Source organism: Lytechinus pictus, chromosome 10 (assembly GCF_037042905.1).
Source record: "Lytechinus pictus isolate F3 Inbred chromosome 10, Lp3.0, whole genome shotgun sequence".
NCBI lineage: Eukaryota > Metazoa > Echinodermata > Echinoidea > Temnopleuroida > Toxopneustidae > Lytechinus > Lytechinus pictus.
Genome location: NC_087254.1, coordinates 6,015,624 through 6,032,242, shown reverse-complemented (window position 1 = coordinate 6,032,242; position 16,619 = coordinate 6,015,624). Strand labels below are relative to the sequence as shown.

The 16,619-nt window shown below is 36.2% G+C and overlaps 1 protein-coding gene across 1 annotated transcript in view; it reads left to right on the top strand.

Annotated features, from left to right (window-relative positions):
• The window catches only part of LOC129269008 (meteorin-like protein), a 22,147-nt gene extending 5,528 nt beyond the window's left edge, over positions 1–16,619 (top strand). Inside the window, exons 2-3 of the mRNA XM_064105893.1 lie at positions 7,259–7,315; positions 8,428–16,619. Coding sequence (XP_063961963.1) covers positions 7,259–7,315; positions 8,428–8,771 — 401 coding nt within the window. The 3' untranslated portion in view covers positions 8,772–16,619. The remainder of the gene's footprint in view (positions 1–7,258; positions 7,316–8,427) is intronic.

Genomic DNA, 16,619 nt, shown 5'->3' with positions numbered 1-16,619 from the left:
TATCCTCTAATGGTCCGCTCACATGTAAGCACTACTGCCCCGAGCCATACCAAGGGGATTTAAAAAGGGGGAATCTATTCTCATGAAGAGTATACTTATTTGACCTCAAGCTTCTTATATTGATTACCCCTGTGACAAACGAGAAGCTAAAGCCTGTCCTTCAATGCAGATTGGTTATTATCCCCACTCCAACCTCCTGCTAATACTGTCTGCCAATACTGTCACTGTACCTTCATAAAAAACATCCCCTTGGGTATTTGCCCCTAAACTTTCAGTCAATCCCTGAGGGATTTATTACTGTTAGGGGGTAATGCCCTATTCATTTTAATGTGCTCTAATACCATGCTCCTGCTGCTAATGAGTTCATTTAATTGGTTTGCATTGAGTATTATATCTTAGACTGGCTGTCAGGAGGGCTGCACATATTTGTTTTATTTTGTTATTTCATTTTTTTTTTTTTTGGGGGGGGGGGGAATCACAAAGAACAACTGCTGTCATTAGGGGATGGGGTAATGCCTTATTAATTCAAATGTGATCTAGTGCCATGCTCTTCATGTGAATAATGAAGTCATTTTGCTGGCTTTACTGATTTGAATTGAGAGTTCAATATTATTAGGGTAGCCATGAGGGGGAGGGAACAATTATTATCATTTTTAATTTTATTTTTATTATTTATTATTATTATTATTATTGTTATTATTTTTATTTATTATTATTTTATTTTTTTATTTCATTCTTTTTTTTTTCTTTGGGGGGGGGGGGGGGTACTTTCTGAGCTCACCAGCCAAACAGTTTACATTGCACCCTATGGGAATTTCAGGGGCTCTTTATTATCCAGGCTCTGAAGGGCAATTTGGGAGCCCCGTGTAATTTTGCCCCGGTCCTAAGGCAATATTTTTGATCTGCTGTCAGTATTACCTCGGGGAAATTTTGATTTAGAAGGCAGCAGGGCAGTTAATAGATGATAGTGTACTTTTAGTAGATCAATAGAATCATCATTGCTTCATATGAGAATGGCCCAGGTCAACCAGCTAGTCATTGCATCATGTTTCCAGACCTTTATGGTGAATCTGTAATAGACGTCTTTCATACTATTTACATTTTTTGCCTTTGCCGGTTTGCACTGATATATAACCATCAAGCATCACCAACACTGGATTGTTGTGGTCTGGGGTTCTGACTCTCGCCTTTAAATTCGAGAGTTTAAGAAAGAAATTCAAGAAATTTACCCACATTGTGCTGCACTCAACCCAAGTGAGGTACATTGGGAACCCGTAGTATGGGTAGGAATTTGTCCAAAACCTTTGAGAGCTCACTGAAATCTGTATCCTAATATAGCCGGGGTAATATAGGAGCATCTTGAGCACTTAACAAGGTGGATATGCAGCCATGTGCAATTTGATTTACATATGTATTATGATTATGTTCAATGGAGGCCTACTATTTTGGGAGAGCAATAATCAACATGTTAGTCTTTTACATCAGTAATTCATCAAAAAAGCTTTGAGTGCTCACTGAGTGAATTATGTAGCCTAACTTCACTGGGATAATACTCGAGGAGCTCCTTGGGCACCTACATTGTAGCAATGTGGATGTGCAGCCATGCACAATTTTAATTATTATGATTATGTTCAATTGAGGCCTATTTTGGCAAAGCAATAATCAACAGGTTAGGCCTACACATACTCTGATATTACCCTTGTCTATTCTTTGTAAACACTCAGTAGTTGTAGCTTCCTGATCTCATACTCATCTTTTGTTCTCTTTCTTGCTTGGTAAGTCTTTGTTGGTATATTGATTATGTGATTGATGCCTTGACAATTCCCATTGTTCAAGTTCACTGCTTCCCCAATGCTCCACATCAGGATTAGTCTTTCTTTCCAGTCTTCAAGATTCTGAGATATCATTGCATTGTAGTGATTGGGATAACAATCGACGGAACTTGATTCTAATCGGGAGTCATTAAAAGGGAGAATAGGAACAGTAATGTTCAAATTATCTGTGTCTGCATCAATTAAATACATGTAATTAGTGTGATCGATCCTTTCTCTTTTTTGCTTTTCAACAACAATAGTCAATATACCTTTCATTTGGATCCCCATTAAGAGCGGGAAATGGAAAAATAATGTTCAAATTTCCTATACCTATCAGTTAAATTTATGTAGGCCTAATTACTGTAATAGTGCCTTGACCTTTTGCTCTTCAACAAATTATACCTTATTTATAAAACTTAAGAATCTACCTTTCATTTGGATTTCCACTCTGACATGTAAATGCATGTAGGCCTTCAACATCTCTTTATTATTGGGAGAAATGCATTGACTGATATGAAAATGAAAACCAAAAATATAGAAAGATGGAAAACAGTGGGGAGAAAAGATTCAAAGTATAAACTGATTGTAAATGTACATAAACTTTTGTTAGATATTTCCAAAGCAAGTGGATGATTGTATATAAAAACCAACAAGACGATGCACTGTTTTCTAATTCCTATCCAAGGGACTTGGTAAGAAAAGTGCACCTCATCACCCCCCCCCCCCGAGAAGAAATCTTGGTGCATGGGGCATGAGACCACCACTATCTTGCCCCCCTCTTCAGTAACGAGCCTATCGAAAGGCATTAGGGAAGGAGATCAAGAGATTTTAGTATTTCACACCATGCCTCATCCGAATCTTATTTCATCACAGCACCTTTAAATTGAAATCCTGTCTTAATTGTAGGTTCCCCATTGTGTATCTCACACCCTTGTCTTTTCAAACCCAGTGCTTCAGTCCCCACCAACCCCTGTGATTCAGTCACAATCACCCCTGTGCTTTAGTCACACCCACCCCTGTGCTTCAGTCCCACCAGGGACGTGAGAGGGAGTCCCTGGTCCCACCAACGAAACCAACCGATTCTATGCCATTGGTAATAACGTAGTATCTTTGATTGATCTGGGGTCAACTGTGCTGGTGTGACTGGCACTATTTCAAACCTTTGCCTTCTGAAGACCACTGTTCAACCTCAGTCATACTGTACTAGGGGATTAACAAAGTCATGATGAGGTCAGCCATAATGCACCCCAATCAAGCATAAATGAATGAAATAATAATTTGAGGCAATGGTAGGCCCCCCTTCATGAAATCATAGGCGTTATATTCAACTGGTTGACACCTTTGGACATAAGTCGATGTAAATCTGGTTTTAAATCTTTGTTAACTGTTAGCCTGGACAATGGTGTTCCGTAATGGAAAGGGTATTAAAACCTCGTGGTGTGGAGGTCTTGTTTGGAAATATTTTCAAGCGACACCTCGCTTTGTAACAAAGAACGAATCTGAAGACTGACCTCAACTCTGGTGAAAAAGTCTTGAAAAACGATTACCGATGTGAGTCATACATGTAGAATCCCTAAATTTGATTTTGTTTGTCGTCCCATGAAATTGATAGACACAATTGTCACAAAGACCACATGTCAATTTCAGGAATTTGATCCGTTTATATACATTATTCTTAGGGATAACAGTTAATGCTTTATAAACTTTACATGCAACTGTTTGATGCATGCATGGGAAATTCAATTTCTATTTTATGGTTTGATGAAAGAAAGTTGCCAATGCATGATTCATATGCAGTTTCCAAATGCAGAATTTAGTTTTAATTTCAATTTCTAGAACAAGCACTGGTATACAAATAGCACAAGACTTCAGAAAAAGTAGAAAATAATATTATTGAAATGATTACATATTTACACTGTCAATATTGACAAAAAAATAATGGAAACTGATCAAATTTCTCCAATATTTGTTACTCTGTGTTGAAAGTTTGAATTGTATAAAACTCAAAATTGGATGAAGTTGTGTAGGGCTCAATGATTTCTTGATTTTTAATTCTTGAATCAAATTAAATCTTCACAAATTTTAATGATATGAAATGTTTACCCTTGCCAAACAAACCAGCAGGTGCAGAGACCTTATCAATAGGAAGTTAGCATAAAAAAAGCTCAAAGTCTTTTGTATTTTAACATAATAGGGTATTTGGGGGAGTCAAGAGATACACTACTGAAGGCCCCACTGTACTAGTAGTAAATAGCATTGTTGCCAATTGTCTCGACATAAGCCCTCAACTGCATTCACGTTTTAAAATTCAGTTGAATGAGCATTTGAATTTTTCCACAAGTGATTTTAACTGAAATATTTTCTTCTTTTTATTTGTCACATTTTATGTTCTGAGAAACACATTTTTTTCAGAAGTATTTTAATCAGACTAATCATGTCGATAATAACTATGTTCAGAAACAATTTGATATGGAAACTTCTGAGATTATTCAATGAATTCAGTGGTAGAGTATTTTGCTCATAAGCATGATGTCATGGGTTTGATTCTTGGCTGAATTATTCCTAATGATTACAAAAATGAGAACTTCATTCTTGACTGGTGCTTGGCATACATGTATTAGAAGGGTCAATGTAGTCTGCTGTGCAAACCCTTCACTCGAGTAAAGGGTCTGAACTGCAGCCTACTCATGCCTTGTGAACTGAAGGCTCTCTCGCTCAGGTATGCTAGTCTTTGCATGGAGACATATTTGTTGATCAAAGTTTCAATCAGGGTCTGTGCCTGCAGACTAGGGTCAATGATTAAATTATATAATATGCTCTGCCCGCTCGTAAAAAAAAGTTCATAAGAGCTGAAGTGGCTTTGATTGGTATTTAAGAATTATCTTTATTATTCATAATGATAAAAATCATCATGATGTATCAGATCTATAATGTTAGAGTATGAATGTACCCTCTCTTCAGTATGCACAGAAGTTACCCGCTGATACTGATCTGAAAAAAAAAACGTCTGAACTGTGATTGCATTCCCTTTCTGTAATTAGGCTTGACATTCCTTTAGCCCGAGCACAAAGGTACAATGCTTTGTTCAAATTATGTTGATTTATCGAGAATTTTTTTTTAATTGTGATTTAGTATCGATGGCAATGGTACTTGCAGTATGCAAAATTTAATCCTAATGAATGGGAGAGGAAATAATTGGAAGTAGGCCTATAATTTATAAGTTAGGATATGATATGCATGTAAGCACTATTTTGGCTATTGAATCAACGTGAGTGCGGGAGCAGATCCAAGATTTGTTTCACAGGGAGGGGGAGGTGTAATCGTTGCCGTATGCAGCTGGGATGGGGGTAGGGGACAGTTGCCCCCCCCCAAAAAAAAAAAAAATTGTAACCTACATTTTTTTACTGAAAATTTTCACAAAAATTCACTATGCATGTAAGTATGCACCAAATCCATCCATTTCTCTTTACAAAATGTAAAAGCTCCCCAATAACGAGCTCGGTTGCTGCCTTGCTATCAAGTTAGTTTTTTTTTCAAAAAAGTTTAACTTGTCCTCCCCCAGCAAAAAAAAAAATTATGCGTACATGTACAACCATGGGTCTAATTAGCGAATAGGAAAATCAGCAATGCTTAATAATTATGATTATTATGATAAGATAAAGTGGGTTCTTGTATATTACATGTAAGGCTCATGCCTGTCAGATATATTCATGAACAGGATAAGCCATAACCAACCATCCGTTGGTTAAGAAAATTTTCATTTGTGTTTCAGTTTGACACAAAATCTTGTTTCAATCAACCAACAGTTGGTCACCAGGTTCCCTTTATAAAGGAGGGTAGATACAATGTAGGAGAAGAACCTGTTGAATTGGAAAACAGTTTTGAAAATCACTAGTTATGAAACCAATTAAATCAATATAATCTGGTGCATTCTAATGAGAAGCTTATTGTGCTTTGTGTGAATAATTGTGAGAATATTAATCGTTCATATTTTTCCCATGATTGATAAAACCTACCCAACTGGGCTGTGTAATTGGTAGCAGGTGGATTTCTGTGAAAATTCAATCAATTATTTTTGTCAGCCATATTGTAGTGAAAGTGAAAACATGTGTTGGGCGATATTCCGAGGTCTCATGCATCATAACGTTGGTTGATTATATAAAGAAGGAATGGCGTGGAAGTGAGTGATATCGGTGAAAACTTGTCAGCATCAGTTTATCATTTAATTGCTTAAAGATTGAAGGCCATCATTGTTTAGTTACCTGAAAATTGTAATCAATTTCATGAAATTATCATTAAATGATTGAATCTTCAGAAATTTCAGTGCTGAAATGATTTGTTATCATAGTCTCGCCTCTTGAACACTAATGACTTCATATTCATCATTTCCAATCTGATTCCCGGAGCTGTCACTTTAATATTATTTTCATGGAAGGGGGGGGGGGGCATGTGCATGTGGGTAATTTGCATATCAAATTCATAACCGGTACATGTACTTCCTTTTCATTGTTTATTTTTAAGAATCGTACTAGGAAATTCCCTGAAAATTCAAGACCAATTTGCAGGGATTCATAATAAATCCAAGTGGACTGTAGATGAATATTCCACTTGTTAAGGGAGGATGAAAATTTTGTTTCACAAGAAAATGAGGAGAAAATTATAATATTTCATATAATGAAATACAAAATAAATAGTGAGTGGTGACATCAGTCACATCATTTGCATACTGACCAGGATGTGCATATAACTTTTTTTTTTTATTAAACTTAACTTTAAAATGTCATAACTTTCTTACTTTATATCCGATTTGGATGAAATTTTTAAGTGTTATGCTTGTTGGATTTTTCTCTTTTTATTCAAATCAAATTTTGTTTGGGTGGACTTGTCCTTTAAAATGGTAATAGTTTTTGTTGGTCAGGAGTCGGTTTCGTAGGTGTGACTGTACAGTAGCATTAGCATGCAGTTAGGAAATAAGACCTTGCAAGATACGGGTCCTGGGCATTCAGAATGACTTTACTTCTACGGTAGAGTGATTATACCATGCTCTGGTTCCACTGTGTTTGCTTTTAAACCAATAAAATCTTTAGTGTACATCAGCTCGTGTCACGTCACCTTTGTCACTGTGATATGTACGTAAAACTCAATATGTAGACATTCAAACACGTGGGGCACATTTCATGAATGAAACAAATAGTTATTTCCACTGACTATTTGTTGTAAGCTACTGAAATCCTTGCATCTGATTGGCTCAGAGCATTAAAATTTGTCAATGAAAAATCACTGTCTACTTGTGAAATGAAATGCTCGCTATATTTGATAAATACTGTTTAAAATAATGATTGATATGTCCTTTGTATTGTGTAGATGTTTTCAGTTAGAGGCTTCATATATTTGTATGTTAATTTTTTTGTTTATCATCTATTTTCATTTGTTTACCTTTACAGAATGCAGAAAGTGTGAAGGCGGTGAAATTGTTGCAGCATTTTGCAGTAGCGACTTTGGTAAGCCCTTGTGTTTTAAATAATTTCTTCCATTCATTTCAATTCAATAACATAATTTATTTGCCAAAGACTGAGCATTATTCACATTAAGACATTTATAATGATTGAAATATAATGGAGGTGACAACGCTGAAAGCACAGCTTGTTACAAGTGCACCACAGAAAAAATGGTCTATTTCCAATTCATGTAATGCCAATTCGTCCAATTGCCAACTCGTCTACTTTCATTTAGTCTACCATTAGTTCGTCCACTCACCACATGGTCTACTTTCATTTAGTCTACTGCCATTCCAACTAATAACCAGTTGGTCCAATAGCCATTTAGTCCATATACCATTTGGTCTAATTAAACTAAAGTGTTAATTGTGCAAAATGAAGGAAAAGAAAATGGGTGTTAGACCAACTGGTTATTAGACGAAATGGTTAATAGATGAACTGGGGATTAAACCAAGTGATGATTGGACCAAATGGTTGTTAGACGAAACGTTGATGGACGGAATGGCATTAGACTGAATGAAGGTAGACCATGTGGTGAGTGGATGAGTTGGCGAATTGGCAATTTACCCAGAAAAATAAGGACAAAAAATACATACTAGTAATACTTGAAAGGACTTAATTGGAAAAAGAAAAAAGGTTAAGTTATGCACAATTAAATATGTAGGACCTTCATGCTGTAAGATAGTTCAATTGTGGTCATTTTTATATAGTTTTTTATGTTAATGTTGAGCTCGTATTTGATTACAAGACATGTTATTTAATTTTTTTTCTTCATTTTTTTAACATTTTGATAATGTATGGCTTGTTTTCTGTTTTAGCTGATCATTTTAGAAAGTGGGCAGACTCAGTTAAAAGGAAAATGAAAATATGATCTGTGCTATTATAGAAACAGTAGATTACAAATTTACTTAAATTTCATCACAACAAACACTCAAGATTTGTTTTCACATGAAAATGTCTTCTGGAAATTAATTGAATGTACATGTATATGAAATACTAACCTTTTTCCTTTCAGTTATAAATTAATTGGGCATGTGTCTCTAATTTATTTTGATGAAATCCTTATGAGTTATGACTTATTCGGTCAAATCTTTCCTTCTCATTTACTCCTGCAGCCATCAAGGGTCGCATGCTGGCCGTCACCCCGGAAGAAAGCACGAGGGAGACCTACATCAACGTTGCCGCGGGCCGGGTGTACAGACAGAAGGACCCTGTGTTCCTGCCCGGCAAGCATAGCCGGTACTACGGCCTCATCACAACGCCCACGAGCTGCGGGGTGAAGAAACTCGAAGGCCACTACCTCATGACGGGTCAGATCGTCATGGGGAGGGCGCAGCTCGGGTGCTTGGCGCACCTGTCGGTGGTCAAGAAGGTAGCTCGAGAGGTGGACGAGGCCGGTATCAGCCCGTGCGACCTCACACCCATCCTTGGACATAACCATCATAGGTATATCGAATGAACACGTGCGCAACCAATGATACCTTCAAATGCTGCCTTGGCCACCCTGCGCCCCACCATGTCCATAAACCTCTGGTAGTCGGTCAGTGAATGTGGGCTTTGATTCACTGACCAAGAGGTCAATCGCCTGACAAATGACCTCAGAACGACATTTTACAGGATGCAGCTATCACAGATCAGCTATCATTCCATCTGCAGACTGATTGCTTTACAAAGTGTTGTTCTGTGTTTTTGGCTAAACCTCGATGAAGGCCAAGCACAGGTTCTTATCAGTCTTCTGTTTATTTTTACTCCATGACCTCGTCTTCGTCTTCGTGTGATGCTTAAAACAGCAAAACAAACCATTCAGATCCTTAATTGCCTCGTTGGTGTCATGTTCAAATTCAGAGCAAAGTTTAAACTTTGTACCTATTGATGCACCTTTTCATTCTCATTTCTACCAGTATCTTTGTGTAATGCAAGCTTAAATTCCTCAGTGGACTGTACAAATAAATCAAACTCCATAAATGGAAAGAAACCTTTAAAGTGTAATTACACTCTTGCCTGTTTTAAGTTCAATCAAGAAATATTGCAATTCAATTTAATGTACAAAACGACCCCTCTTCTCTTATGGTCTTTTTAATGGACCTTGCTATATTAAAAAAAAACACCGCTTACAACTAATCAAACCAGACAGCTCCATTATCAAAATATCATTTCATACTTCCTAAATAAGTGTTACAAACTCCAATCTTTTAGGCCAGAACGGTTTTTAAAGGAATTAATTCCGATTACAATCTAGCAAGTTGATTGTATTCCATGAATTTGTTGTACCCGATCCAACGAAACCGAATGGATTGAGAATAGAGTGCTGGGTCTCCTAGTCAAGATTGTGTCAAAGGGAATTTGAAATCTGTAATTTAAGCAGGGAGCCAGGGCATTGCATTCAGGTACACAAAGAATGGTGACCTTTCCAACCTCACAATGAACCAGTCAACTTTGGCTATCGGCTGTGCCCCTCCGTTCTCAGTCAATACCCCCTCCAGGAACCTGGGACCGAGAGGAGAAAAAGAGATGGAGAAAGGTAGAAAGAATTAATCCATAGGAGAGAAGGGGCAAGAGTGGGGTGGGGGGCTTTGCCGGGGAAAGAAAAGAGTTTCTTGAACCGCGTAATTGCATGTTACGTCTAAAGACGACTGTTTGTGTTTAAAATTTGGTTGCTTTTCCGTTGGAGGTAGCTCCGATGGCCGCCCTCCCGGCCTGTGTTCCTTCCGTGTTTTGGTACATTCATAATTGTTTAGATTGGCTTTATGCGCATTTCACCTCCGCGTGAAGTTAAATATTAATGGAGTGGTCTTTTAATTAGTGAATCACAATATTATGCATCGCGCAAGTTGTATGTCCTTTCATTTCCCGGCTATTGAAAGTTTCCCACAATTCAATCCGTAAGATTTTCAACAAGTTGGTAGAGTACAGAGACCTTTTGTAAATTTACTTCTAGTTCTGGACTTTGAAAAGTTCACTGCTAAATCGCCATTTAAATGGAGTATTTGAAAACATTTTTTTTTTCAATATCAGATTAATACATTTACATCATAGATTTAATGTATATTATTGGATCCAGCACATTTGTCAAAGTGGTGATCTAGTAATTGAAAGTTTTTTTTCTCACATCAGCCAATGAGAATGGTAATTCAGCATTTTCCTTTTTGAGAGTGTACTGTCTGAAGTACTTATTTAGAAGCTTGCATCATATCACAACCATATATGTTTATATTGAGCAGCTTGAGCCATATATCTTGTATTTCTCCAGGTTTTATTAATAAATTATGACAAATAAGCATTATTCCACACCGTTCATTGACAGCTATCATGACATTTATGTATCTATATTGTACATCTACCATTAACAAAATAATGATTGTGTGTTTTGGAGTGTTTCAAGCCGCATCGAATACATCTTTCAGTTTATACAATTTCTTTTCAACTTATTTTTTGCTGTCGTATCTATTATTGTTTGAAGTATGATATATTTCATCAGTGTTTTTGATTGACCATTTTGCATTCGATCCTTGCCATTTCATTGTACCATATTATGTGAATATTAATGCACTTGTGTACAAAATATTATATGGAATTTTAACAGTATTTATGGTTCGATTAACAGAACTGGCATTTTTCCTCTCCTTTATTTTGGTATGTATTAGTTATGAAGCAACCTCAAGATAAAAATGATTTTTTGTTGTTGCATTTTTAAAGGTCCAAGGACCTTTTTTACAAAGACTTGCAATGATAGTAACATCATAGCCATAATGGTAATTACTATGGAAACCTTGATTTTGATTGGCTGCTGAGCAGTGTAACCATGGTAATTGCCATTATGGCAAATTTGTGATAATCATAAGTCCTCTGTGAAATGGGCCCCCAAGTCAAATTGGATTGTAGCTTTGAAATTCAACTTTTGCAATTTTATTTACACTTTATTCGCATTGATGTTAACTTTTGTATTTATACACTGTTTCAAGACTATTGATCTATTGATTTCCTAAGTTGAAAAGTTATATAATTTTGAATGCCACCAATGTGGATGAATTTCAACTCTTTCATGTTTTGGGGGTCAGCTCGGCTGATGTGTTTCTTGAGACGATGGTTTCTTTTCGTTCAGAGTATCAATGATCATGTATGATGTATGGGGACCTTGAGTTTAGTACATGTAGTCAACGGAAACTGTAATTGGCAAACTTTATTGACCAATCATCATCTGACAAAAAAAGAATGTTTTACTTTTTTTTGGTATGATTTTTAAAAGTTGTTTTTATATTCAGCAATTGTTGAGCTGCTTTTGTCTTATAAAAGCAAACACATGATACACCAGTGTATTGACATCTCTGTCTGAATTTGTTGATGATGAGCATGGCTTTCCTATAAATATGTTCCATCATCTTCACATGTACAGTAGTCCCAATGCATGAATTTCCTGCAGGTTTTTTTTAACACATACACATGTAAAGTAATGACAAAGTGGGTCATGGAATTCTTTGTAAAAAGTTTGCGACTTGGGAGTCATCATTTGTGTGAGAATTGTAGTCAGAGGCAAAGAAATTTGAAGCACTTGTACTTTCCTCGTATAATAGGACCCTAGCTGAAACCAATATTGGGATACAAAAGATGCTCTTCGCTCCTCTTTTTACCCATCTCTGTTGATCATATCCCTCTGGGCTGCGAGAAGGTAAAGGAGAAAAGGAGCTGGAGAAAAGAAAAAAAAAAGTACAAATCATCAGACAAGATTATGACAATAATTGAAGCAGCAGAGAAGAGCCTTAGGACGGTCTTTGACGAGGGGAACCGCAAGGTCAGGCCGATAGGTTTCAATCGATGGCACGCTTTGTGATCCAAACCAAATTATTATATCTCAGAATGACTTGTCCCTACAAGGGCTATTTCCCCATCCCCCTGTAGCATCGGTATATCTGAGGCCTTTGTCCTCGCCATGTCATCCTCGTTTCCTATTCTTCGACCGTTGTTTGCAAACAATCGCCCGGTATATGGAAGCCATTCGTTGGGGTTGCCGTCAGAGGAGTTCTACTGATGAGTTCTTTTGTTGGATCTCCCCCTGATATAATTATATTCTGTGATTGCCTCCATGCACTTTAAATATCGTAAAATGTGTGGAGATGAAGTTCAATTCACTTCATACTCGCCTTGCTACAATACAATCCTGTGGCACATGTTGGTATTTCTCAATTAGTGTTGCAAATTCTTGCATTTTCCTGAAATGTATTAGTGTTAAAATATGATCATTCGCCCACCTTTTCTGATCGACTTTGGTATTTCTCTCAATAAAATGGGTACAATGAGTAACACTTACAAAAGATTAAATTGGAATGCCAATTGAGTGGCCCTGTTACATTCCAAAATGTATGCAGCATTATCAAAGTATGATTTTGAAAAAATTGTCTTTGGCGGCACTCAATATTCTTTTCCTTTCTAGTTCCCCAAATTAAAAGCAGGGTTTTGAAAGAGGTTCAACTTGAAAACAGTGTAATATACATGCATGATTAACAAATACTTGATTATTTAACTCTAAAACAGCTTGGGGATCATGACGCCCCCAACGATTTACATAGCTATTCGAAAACAGAGATAACGCTACAAAATTATCTATATTTTCTTTGAAGTCCCATGCAACTTTCGTTACCAAATTTGCAACATACAGATGTGGCATCACAAGACTTTATTTTTAGACATTACCGTGCCAAATTGGCCAAATTCATTGTAAGATGAAATTCATAAAAAGGGTAATTAGTTTTCATTCTAAATGGTCTGTTTAATTAAGGGGGATGATGTTGTTTCCTTGTAATTCCATTGAAGAGTTGATTGCATCGAACGTAAGCACCATGCAATCTTTCCTGAATCAGTATCCGTCCTGAATTGCCCCTTCCCAATAAAATCTGCATAATTTTTCAATTCAACCAAAGACAACCTGTTTCAGAATCCAGCGCACTTGTTTGTACTTAGGCAGCGTGTGGATTGGTTCTTGATGAGCTGTTAATAGAAAAATAATTTCATATCTCTCTTGGATGCTGGCAAAATAAAAGGCACAAACCTTTCAGTAATTTGCTTTATATTTGCCAATTTGAGGATCAACAAAAGGCCCCTGCTGCATCCATCGAAGCATTGGAAAACGTTCTCACTGCCATCAAGAGTTTGCATCAGTTTCGCCAAGTCTCACTATACGCGAGGGTGGTATAGGTATGTGTAGTCCCAGCGTGATAGAAGACGAGACGGTGAAGATTGGAAACCTTTTAAACTTGGCCGGGTGAACAGGCCCCCGATGGCATCAGCCCGGTATGAGAGACATAACCTTGTCTCTGGTTGTTTTGTCTCACTTACGTAGTAGAGCGATTATCATGGACCAATTGTGCAGACAATGGGATTTCCGCTCCACTGTGTCTATACCCGATCAGGATCGTAATTGCGTCAAAATCTACATACGGGGGGAGAGAACTGAGCCCCGCCATGCAGGATGGGCAAGGAGACTCACCCCCACGCCAGAGTGCACTTGGCGCTGTTATAGGCCTCCCCCTATTGTCCTCCGGTTCTGGGGAGAACCCTGAATGAGAGGGTAGCTGGGGTCTATCGGGGGTTTTATTGTGTGGCCCCAACCACCAAAGTCTCTCTCACAGTGGGACACCACAGAATCACAAAAAATCTATTTTAAGAATAATAAAAATCTTCTTTATACTCTAATATGAATTATGCCAATTGATTTACACAAAGAGATCCATCCTCTCTTGTCTTTACCCCACCCCTCCCCATGACTCTTTTCTGAATGAAGCTCTCTATGTTAGGACTGCTATACCAATACTGCCGAGTTTATTGGTTTCCATAAAATATCAACAGTTCCAAAAGAACATAACATTGAAAACCATTGAAATTTGTCATGAAAATTAAAAATCAGTAAAGTTTGCCAATTACGGTCATTTCAAGCCTTATTCTCTTCACTCTTAAGATTATTACAGGGAATTACAAGTAGCAATTCCCCTGGTTATTGTAGCCATGTCAAGTATCAGTCACGCACTTAATGCTATTTTTTAATGTAACAATGTACTTTTAGATTTAACAAAATTTGTATGAACAACCACTTGGTATTCATTGAGTGGCTCTGGGAATTATGTACATGTACACATATTGTGTTCATGTAGTGTATCATATTGTATCATAAACTCGCTCTAGTCTATATAGGCCTTTGTGAAATTGTATAAAAGAAATGTTCATCTACGTACTGCCTGTATTTATACCACTGCCATTACAGTATTCAAATCCTTTTAAAAAGGGAGAAAAATGTCATGTTTAATTTTTTTGGTTACAAATTACTCTCCGAGCACACATTAAGTGTGAGAGAAAGTAGATAGTAGTATACCTGTACATGTAAGTCCTATTTTTCTTACATTAAAAAAAACTGTGTTATACCTCATTGCATGCATGCCTCTATATTTTTTCATTGGTCTATGTAGATTTTGTTTTGGGACCTCAAAAACACTTTGGTATCGTGAACAATGGTAACTGCCATTGTAGTGGTAGTAAACAAAAAATGTATGAATAGAAACTGTTTTGATGTGTATGTTCTAATGTATCTCAATGTTATGATATTTGAAATGCTAGTTATTTTGATTCTGAGGTTTATGTTCATTTCATATCCTGGTTCATATAATCACATTTGCAGTTATCAAAATTACAGTTTTCTTATCAATGCAAGGAGCAAACCAATCAGTATTTATTTCCAAATTCAACTTCATTTCAGTAAATCTAATTTATACAGTTTACTTTTTAATGACACGGCTTACACTTGGGTTACTAGTAGTCAATATCAATGCCATTACATTTAAATTATATTTAATTCACTGAATAACGCAACAGAATAACACCTCCTACTGCCAACTCGTCATCCTCTGAAATTGTTTCAAATTACGAATGATTCCACTTTGCTTTTGGATTAGTGGTGTAAGCGTTTGATTGATGTCAGCCAGTACTTATCACTTCTCGTGCTTTTTCATCATCCAAAAGGCCACTTTCATTTATTAACATTGATCAAAGCGTGAAACAAGTTTAGAGGTTCGTAATTAGAGGAATAGCATGTGATTGTGCATTTCAATATTTTTTGTGCATCAAATTTCATCTTTTAGTATTGTTAGTGACATGTCTAATAAGCTATCATGTGTGTTTGATATTTAGAGGCGCGTGATTGCTGCGAAATAGAAATGATTTAAACTGACAAGGTAAAATGTAATTGCAGAGCATGAGAATGCCAAATGTCACACAGAATTCCGCGCTCTATTCCCCTCCAAATGGAACCAAAGTTGAACAAACTTTGGGGTACACTCTTAATTTCAAGGATTTGAAATTAATCCAGATTGGATGTGAATATTGACCAGTCAAATATTGGATTTATTTTTAATCTGAAGGGTTAACCTTCAAATCTCAAAAGATTTAAATTCAATTCTCAAAAGATTTAAATTCAAATCTCAAAAGATTTAAATTCAAATGTTTTAGCTTTATATTTTAATCCATAAGGTTTAAATCTAAATCCAATCTACACATGTATTCTTGTCTTACATGGAGAGAGAGTCACATCTTATTGCTGATTATTTAAAATATCATTAAGCTAAAGTTTCAGTTTGATTTGTAATTATATTGCTTAGTTATCTACAGAGTAGCCTATATAGGCAGAGATAAAATTCATTTTCTATAACCCTTTGTAGATTCGGCCCTCTGTTATGACGAATTTAAATTTCACATGTCTTGATATTACTGCATTTTGAGTGTGAGCTTTTGCAGTATTTATACATGTAGTTAGAAACAAATATATTATTTAGTTTTCCAGACAAGAAGGATTGCTAAAGTAGTGTACACAACCATGCTTTCTTCCTTTCTTAAAACAATCTTTAAGCAGATGCATGGTTTGAATTGTAGAAAACGATTCAAAGATTATATCAGAATGTAGTATTTTTTTCTTTAAAAAGAAGTGAATTAATAACAATTATCAATTTTTCATTTTATTATAGTTGTATCTTCAGCATCGTTTCAGGAAACAAACTTTTCACTTATTCTTTACAAAGTTATTTTTCGAACTTAACATTGTAAGAGATAACATGCATGCTATCATTGTTCTTAAACTGCCATTTTTTGTTGTACAAACAACCATTTAATGTGTCTTAGAAATTGGTTTATAACATATGTGTATTTTGAAAATAATTTGCCTTTTATCATTGTAAAGTAAGCATTTTCAACAGTTATGTAAATCAGTTTACTCTTAACAAATAAATATGATGAGGTAAAAAGCAAATAATAAATATATTCAATACATTAA